Below are 8,967 nucleotides of genomic sequence, written 5' to 3'. Positions count from 1 at the left end.
TGACATGAAAAATGAAGGAACAAAAATATTAACCATAAACGCGCCACCAGCCAATCTGTGGTAGAAAAAATGCGGCAGTCTACTTCCCTAAAAATCAAAGCTTGGACACCTTAAGGGACAGTTCTGCTTCGCCCTTCAGGATTGCTTAGAGCTGGTTTGGTTTGGGTACGTGAAAAGGCGCTGGACATTCCGGACATGTTTATTTACATTTCGGCTCTATGGCGGAAATGTAGAAGGGGGAACCCTTCGTAAAAAAACATACAAATTCAGCGAGGACGCTACAGTAAGCCATCCATCAGGAGCCACTTCTCCAACCGCAGGCCGCGTTAAGTGGAAACCAAGCTCACCACAGTCCTCAGGTCACCTCGTTATGCAAATAAGTGAGGCCCCGCCCACCCGCGGCGCGCCTGCGCCCTGCACCACGCCGTGCCCCGCCCGTGCGGTTGCTGCCGCCGCAGCCGCCCAAAAGGAGCTTGGGGAGGACGGTGGCCCGCGAGGCTCGTCGCAGACAACGCGGCGGCGATGTCCGCGAGCCAGGCGAGTGCCGGGAAGGCAGCGGTGGGGCCTCGCGCGCGGCAGGGCGGCCTGAGCTGCGGCCTCCCTCCAGTTCCCGGGAAGCAGGCTGGCGGCAAGCGCGGGAGCAGCAGCAGCAGAGGCGGAGGCTCTGGCGCGTCTTTCTCCTCCGCCTCAGCCTGAGCCTGGAGCGGACAGGAGGCCCGGGTGGCTGGAGGGGGTTCCGCTGCCCGAGAATGGGAATTCTCTTCACCAGGATATGGAGACTGTTCAATCACCAGGGTGAGGGGCTCTGGCCAAGGGCGTACGGATAGGGGAGAGGGTCAGTCCCGGCCGGGTCGGGGGGCGGGTGGGGGTGGAGGGTGTCTCCGACTGCTTCCGGAGCGTGGGCGGCGTGGTCGGGCGTCCCTCAACGCTGCGGCCGCGGTGGCGGGGGCCCTTCGCCCAGCGCTCCTCGGCTTGGGCCTGGGTCCTTTTGTCTTACGGGGCCTCGATAGGAAACCCATTCTGCAGATACACCCATTGCTCCGATTTCGATTGCGAGTAGGAAAGGTTTCTTGCTCCACCAAGTCGCGAGGCGGCACAGCCCCTCCTGTCGTATAGCCGAGCCTTTTCCTCCGGTAACTGTGTTTGAGCTACGCCAAAAAGCTGGACTGATCAGCGAAGAAGGTTGTACCCTAGCCGCAACGCTGAGCCACCAAGGCCGCATAATGCGGAAAACGTGAGGAATGGCCCTTGACTTGTCCGATGCGCTCAGAGGGCCCTGCTCTCCACCCCAGCTCTCTTTCTAGGGAGAGCTCTTCTACATCCTGATTAGGGATGGTCTTCTCTTCTTTTTCCTTAGTAAATTTGTTGGAGTTTAAGTGAGATCAGGACATTTTTCTCGTGTAGTTTATTGACATTTTTTAATCTGGAATGATCAGGTGTTTCATTAAAAACCAAACCAGGTGGAACATTGGCTAACTAGATAACTAGAAAGTTATCAAGGCTAGATTGTATGATATACAGATGCTTAGGTTCGTCCTAATTAAGCATGGCCTCGAAGTGCAAGTTCTTTATTGAAACATGCTGAGAATCCGGGGTTAAATGGCAAAAAGGGTACAAGTTAAATAATATTTCTTAGTTATTAAGTTACAATATAGTGGTGGTGTGCCTTTGTTTATTTTGAACGCAGATTAGGTGATTCATCATTCCTGCTGTCAGTAACTTCGTTTGTGTTTTTGTCTTGTGCAAGCTGGTGTCACAACCCAAAGTTTTCCACTTATGAATGGTGGCTTCTGTTGCATACACCTACTGCCCCCACCTCCTTTATGATTCAGCTTTTGATTAGAGTCACATCATTGCTGTACACCTGTAACTCACCCTCCAGTGAGTTTTCAGAAACTAGAAATCCAAGGGAGGTGATTGCCCATCTTTCTCCAATGGAGCAGCTCGTGAATTTGAACCACTTTACCTGGGTTGGCAGCAGGGAGGAAATAGAACTGATCTTGTAATCCCTGTGTGCCTTTTAAGAAATTAAAAAAGAAACGGTACTGTTGATGACATGGCACTAAATGGAAAGAAGTATTTTAAATAATTTTTCTTTAACTGAGATTCTTCGTAAAGTGGAGAACTCAAGTTCTAATCCACTCTAGCAGGTTGTCAGTGTTGACAGTGCATGGGAAGCACACACTTAACTTCCCCAGAGCCAGCTGTTTGTTCTAAGCCTGTGTGATTGTGGAGCCCCCAAAGCTTGAAAACTCAGTCACTAGATCACAGATGTCTGTAAACTGAATTTAAGAACTTAACCTCTGTCAGGCTGGTCGTGCTTATAAAGTAGACTGTAATTTTGACATCCATAATTTTGTGTCAGTTCTAGCAAAGCTAATGTTAATCACCTTGCTTAAGTATTTCTAGTGAGTTTGAAAAGAAACGTCATTAGTTAAGCTTTAGGATCACCAGAAAAGTAAGTCTCTTCATTTTCTATTTTGAATCATTGATAAAATTGTTACCCTAAGTTAAGAATGAATTAGAACTTTGCCCACAGCTGTTTACCAATAGTAAATCATTTTATGTGCATTGTCACTGTTCACATTCACTAGTAGTGAACACTTAGTGTTGCTGGTACTTGTATTTTGTGATATATTTGATAAGTCATTTACTTCAGTGCTGGGAAATGCTTAACTGAAAGGAAGAGTTCATGAAGTCAGGTTGGATATCACTATTATAAAGATGTAAGTGATGTGATTGTCTTAGCGGCAATTTTCAAAATATTTATTAACGTTAATGTTAGGTGCTTATTTGTCTAGTTGGTTCTGTGTTAAATTAGATATGAATGCTTTTATTATACCTTCAGAAGGAACTGGACAATCTATATTCTTTTTCACTGAAACTCTTTAGAAGTAGGTTTTAGGGTATTGCGTAATTTGCCCTGCTGAAAGTTAGATAAAGTGTACAGTGGAAGCCACTGGGGCACTGCTCAAACAAGAAAAACCAGAGATTGCACTAGGGGATATTTAGATTGAATAGAATATAAACTTTGTCCTAGTTATTGTCATATGTATACATATTTTTTTCCTTGTGTCAAAAATCCTTTGATGTAATGTTCTTAGCCCTTGATAAAAAAAAAGAGGCCCAAATGGAGTGAGTGGTTTTCCAGGTCCAACTGTATGTATATGCAGAGCCAGACAAGTTGAAACATTTGAGGAATGTGCTGCTGAGTGTTGGTCTTTTAAAAGAAAGAATTGATACCACTTTTTTTCTTAGTCAGGGTTTTGTGGGGTTTTTTTTGTTTGTGTGTTGGTTTTTTTTAACTCCCTAGCCTTGTTAACTGATCCTCAGTCATTAAATAATAAATCCTTAACATTTTAAAAATTTGAATTTTTATTAGGTACTGTAAATTTCAGCTCAGCAAACTACTTGATAAAGAATTGCTCCACTAGGTGTTCTAGGCTTGTACATTTTTTAGGAACAAGTTTCTAGATCTTTCAGAACTGCTGAATGGGTTCAGACCACCAACTTCTTAGTTAGCAGTGAAGTTCTTATCTTTTGTGTCACCAGGTCTCCTTAGGGGTTTGAATAGTAGCTATTAAATACATTTTAGTAAAGAAAGACTTACTTATTGTCAGTACACTGTTTAAGTGATTATTGGGGTGTTTTTTTTTTAAATACCTGCTTTGTGTAGGAAATTTTCCAAGTGGGGATAAGGCAAGTAATAAAGTTCTTTAGCTTTACGGAACTTTTTCTGTTGTTATAGGGTGACAAAATAACTAATTCCATCTTTACAGATAAAATAATAGTAGCTTACATTTCTTGACTTATGCAAGGTTAGATTCTAAATGTTTTACACAGATCCCTTTAATCTTCTCTTAATAATTTCACAATAACCTAATGAGGTGGATATTGTTTCCCCTGTTTAGCAAGGACAACAAAATACTAGTTAACTTGCCTAAGGTTTTAGGTTTAAAAATGGTAGACCTGTAGTTCCAGCTAAGATTATCTGGTGTCAGCCAATACTCTTAAAAACACTTTTTTTACATAAGAATGATTCATGTTAGATAAAATGAAAATTCCTAATACTAACCTGAACAAGCTGTGGAGTTTCCCAGTTGATAAGTTTATGTTTGTTCTTTAGATTGGTGCTTTATATCACTTACCTCATTAGCTCTTAGGAAAGAAACTCTAAGTTACAAATGAATGACTGCTAGAAAAGCCACCCATGTCTCAGGAATCTGGTACTGGGGGGTTGGCTAACACTGTCTGGTTTTTTTTGTTTGTTTTAATTGCGTGAGAATTCAAAGATGTGTAGAACACTGTGTAGGGAAGCTGAGTAGCCAAGGTGCAGGCTGTATCAGCTATCAGTTCATTGGCTAGCTGTCAAATTAATCATATTTCCTGGTCTATTAAAATGGAGATAGAGCCCTTTGGGTTTTGGGGTTGGTGGTTTTTTGTGGGTTTTTTGTTTTTTTTTTTTTTACTTCTTGACACAATGTTAAGCGTTATTGACATAGTGGATAACACTGAATAGAGCCATTGCAAGGATAAAAGGGTTTTTCTTGCTTACCATGTGCTCCCTCACTGGGGTTTGCCCTACCCCTGTGTCTAAGAAACTTCTCTAGTGCCTGGAGCTGTGTAGGAGTCAGCAGCAGCCAGTAGTATAGCTTTCTCCGTCCACCTCATGTGATTTTGTATGGGAGAGTCTCCATTAAAACAGTCCCATTAAACAACTTTCTCTAGTACTCTAGAGGGAGATGTTCAGCTGGCCTCCAATACAGCAACTTCTCTGCCATTCATTATTGAGCCAAGGCCATGCCCTCTGAGGAGGTCTGGAACGTGCTCTGCCTTGGGTGTCCTATCACAGTCCTAGAGGTTGTGGATATTCCTTATATTTGTCATTCTTAGAATTTTACACTTATTTGTGGTGTTAGATGCCATCACATTAACTCTTATTCACAGCAGAGCTCCATACTTTGCCTGGTCCTACACCAGTCTCACAATATCCATTGTGCTGCATTGCTGCAGCCACTGTGTTGGTCTAGCTCATTGAGAATCTTCTCTCCTTTGCTATCATTTTGCATTTCGAAGCATAATAAATATCAGGCTGGTCCCGTCTGAAAGCGTGCCCAAAGTAAGTGAGATGAAGTTTCTTGCAGCCAAGGAGAATCATGGCTGCACCTCTTCCAAAACAGATTTGTTTGGGTTTTTTTTTTTTTTTTAAATCATGACATATTTAGTACTCTTTGTGAACACCACAGTTCGAACACACCAGTTCTTCCTTGTTCTTATTGAGTTAGAATTGACTCCTAGCTGATCCTCCAGGGGGTTTGCAGAGGCTGTAAATCGCACAAGAGGAGATTGCTCATCTTTCTACCTTGGAGCAGCTGGTGGATTTTAGTTGCCTGTCTTTGGATTGGCAGCCCATCTCCTTATCACCACTAGACCACCAGAACACTCTGTGAGGCAATTGAAAATAGCATGGCCTCAGTAAGACCCACCTTAGTCATCAAAGTGACGTCCTTTTTCTTGAGCACTTTAAAGAGATCACTGACAGCAGATTTGTCTACCTCAAATTATGGGTAGGTAGCATTTGAGAAGAATGGGAATCTCAGAACTTGTAATTGTGCTCAAGAAAAACTTAACCATAGGACAAGAAGCAATTGTCTGAACACTACATGGTTTACAATCAGGGAAGACGTGTGTCAGGGTTGCATCTTTTCCCCATCTCTACTTAATCTATGTGCTGAGCAGGTAATTTGAGAAGCTGGGCTGTGAGAAGAGTGTGGCAATAGGATTGGAGGACAAGTCTTCAATGTGCATTATGCAGATGATGCAACTATGTTTGCTGAAAGCCAGGAGGGCTTGAGAAACTTGCTGTAGAAGATGAAAGAGTACAGTCTTCAATGTGGGTTACATTTCAACATCAAGAAAATAAAAATCCTCACTACTGGATCGGTAGACAACATCATAATGTTGTTGAATGCCATCGAGTCAGAACCAACCCCTAGCTGACTCTCCAGTAGGTTTTTAGAGGCAGTTAATCACGTCAGAGGAGATTACTTACCCTTCTTCTGCAGAGCAGCTGATGAATTCAAACTATGTGTCTTTGTGATTGAAGTGCAGTTTCTTATCACTAGGCCATCAGAGCTCCCTGCCATCATGATAAATGAAGAAAAGATTGAAGTTTGTCATTGATTTCCTTTTTCTTGGATCCATATGCTGCAGTTCCCATGATAGCAGCTGTAAAGAAAACAAACGACTTGTTGCATTAAGAAAATCTACTGCTGTCAAGGACCTCTCTAAAGTTCTAAAGAGCAAGAATGTCATTTTAAAGACCAGTGTGTGTCTCATCTAAGCCATGGTCTTTTCAGTTGTTTTCTATGCATCTGAATGTTGGGCAGTGGATTAGGAAGACTGGAGAAGAATCAGTGCCTTTGAATTATGGTATTGGAGAAGAGTAGTGAAGATCTCATGGATTGAGAAAAGAGCAAGTCTGCCTCAGAGGAAGTACAACCAGAATGCTCCTTAGAGACAAGAATGGTGAAATTGTCTCACATTCTTTGGGCATTGTGTCAGGAGGGGTCAGTCCTTGGTAAAAGACATCATGCTGGTAAAAAGATCAGAGAAAGAAAAGGCAGCTCTCAACAAGATGATCGACAGAATAACCCAAACAATGTGTTCAGGTACATTAGCAGTCATGAGTATGGCACAGAAAGAGGGTAAGGTTCAGATCTCTTGCTCGTAGGGTCACTGTGAGTCAAAGTTGACTTGAGAGCACCTAACAACAGCCACCTAAACTATAAGAGAATAGATTTCTCTTTGTTAACCCCATTCGTTTTTTTAATATCTGTTAGATGAGCACTATATAAGATTCTATAACAAACATGAATTTTGTAACTTAAAATTTGTCTCTCATTCTGAGTTGGCTGACTTTAGCAGGAAGTTGTAGCTTAGGGACTTTGGTTGTGGTCAGTGACAAAAAAAAGACTAAAATGCCTTAAAGGTTCCACTAGGCCGTGTATCCAAGATGACTTTTTCTCCTTGGGTCCGATTTTGCAGCTAGAATGGCTGACAGGTAGCGGCCAAGGATACATCTCTCTGTGAGCCCTCTCCACACAGTTCGCCTCTGTGCTTCCTCACTCTGCATAGATGGCATTTTTAGGGTAGTTGAACTCACTGGTGGATGGCTTCCCTAAGGCCAGTATTCCAAGGGAGCCAGTGAGCAGCTGCAGGTGGTTTGATGAGATAACTTTTTGCCTCAAAGTCATAGATCACCATGTCTACTATCTTATTAAAATAAAGTTAAAGAGCTTGCTCAGATTAAAGGGACCACACAAGGGTATTGATACCCAGAGTCTGTCTTTGGAGGACATTCTTTACCACACAACTTCTCTGTCTTTGGAAATGGATAATAGTGTGGAAATGAATGGATTGCTGACAAGTAAACAGGGTGAATGTTTCAAGAAAGAGGAGTCAGTTTGGTCTAGGTTGGTGGAGAATAATATCAAAATGACAGAGGAAAAAAAATGAGAAAGTATGCCACAGAAAGGAGCAGTCACTGCTACTATACATAGGCCCCTGGGAACTCCTATACTAGACCTGACCTTTGTTTTTCTTTTCCAGTCACAATACACATACACACACTCTCACTCTCCCCCTCCCTCCCTCTGTGTGTAAATAATTAAAATGAAAGGTTTAGTATATCATTAAGCATTGACGCTTAACATCATTTATAAGTTGTTGTGATTATGGTTGACCTGTTTCACTGAGTAGAATCTTCCAAGAGGGCAAGAGTGCCTTTGGGTTCTTAGAGGATTGGAAGGGTGAGTTTTCTGTGTACAATTGAAGTGGAGGACTTGGTGAGACAAATGCCACAAGTTTGCTAGCCTTGCTAAGATGCTGTTTGGAATTTTAAGAATGTATTAAGTGCTATACACACAATTGTACCATAGACAAAATAACGAATCTTTAATTTTTATCTATAATAAGTCACCTCCTCCCCACCCCGTTTTTTCAGAGCACAAAGTTATCATTGTTGGGCTGGATAATGCAGGGAAAACTACCATCCTTTACCAATTGTAAGTATTGATTAATTTTTGAAAGTTACTTTGTTTCTGTTTATGTTTTCTATATGGAAAATTCTTTGATAAGAAAGACAGTAAAAGAGTATACAGAGCCTTAAGCTCCTCTGTAAGACAGCTGGCTGTAAATCAGAAACCAAATTTAAGCAACTGTTTCAGAGAGCTAGACATTTATACAATGTTGAGCATGTTTTTAAGTTGTAGGCAAAATTCTCTTGTTGAGTTGGTGGGAAAGGATATTTGGGTACAAAATCTGAAAGGAAGTAATGCTGATATGTCCCTTGATTGAAAATTTGTTCATCTAAGTTAGCCTCCTTTCTAATAATAATAATAATATATGTGAACTTTTTACCTTTTCCAGTTCTATGAATGAAGTTGTACATACATCCCCTACAATTGGAAGTAATGTAGAAGAGATAGTAGTTAATAATACACGTTTCCTAATGTGGGATATTGGTGGCCAAGAATCTCTTCGTTCTTCCTGGAACACTTACTATACTAACACTGAGGTAATGTTTCACAATACACTAAAACTGAACAAGAGGCTTGGGAAACACCTAGATTTGTACCCTAATGGCAGGTTAATGTAAGTAGAGTTTAAGTGTGGTAGAAGCTTCTGGTTTCCTTTTTCAGAGTCCTTGTTTTGTGTTTTCACTTTCATTGATCCTCTAAAAGGAGAATTGATGATTTATTATTTTGATTGTATGTTGATTCTAAAACTTACTTAGAGAATTGTTTTATAAGATTCCTATCTTACTCAGGCAAGCTCTGGTGGCCTAGTGGCAAGAAGCTGCGCTGCAATCCCAGAGCTGCGCAGTTCAAATCCGCCAGATGTTCTACTGGAGAAGGAGGGACAATCTCCTGTACCTGTCAGATCCAATTTGACGGTACACACACA

At 41.7% G+C, this 8,967-nt stretch overlaps 1 protein-coding gene across 1 annotated transcript in view; it reads left to right on the top strand.

Annotated features, from left to right (window-relative positions):
* The first annotated feature begins 509 nt into the window (after window positions 1–509).
* The window catches only part of ARL5A (ADP-ribosylation factor-like 5A), a 25,814-nt gene continuing 17,356 nt past the window's right edge, over window positions 510–8,967 (top strand). Inside the window, exons 1-3 of the mRNA XM_006880769.1 lie at window positions 510–795; window positions 8,006–8,066; window positions 8,431–8,578. Coding sequence (XP_006880831.1) covers window positions 750–795; window positions 8,006–8,066; window positions 8,431–8,578 — 255 coding nt within the window. The 5' untranslated portion in view covers window positions 510–749. The remainder of the gene's footprint in view (window positions 796–8,005; window positions 8,067–8,430; window positions 8,579–8,967) is intronic.

The sequence above is a fragment of the Elephantulus edwardii genome, unplaced genomic scaffold (assembly GCF_000299155.1).
Source record: "Elephantulus edwardii isolate Elephantulus edwardi_28Jun2011 unplaced genomic scaffold, EleEdw1.0 scaffold00010, whole genome shotgun sequence".
NCBI lineage: Eukaryota > Metazoa > Chordata > Mammalia > Macroscelidea > Macroscelididae > Elephantulus > Elephantulus edwardii.
Note: the sequence above shows the minus strand (reverse complement) of the source record. Positions and strands in the feature narration are given on the sequence as shown.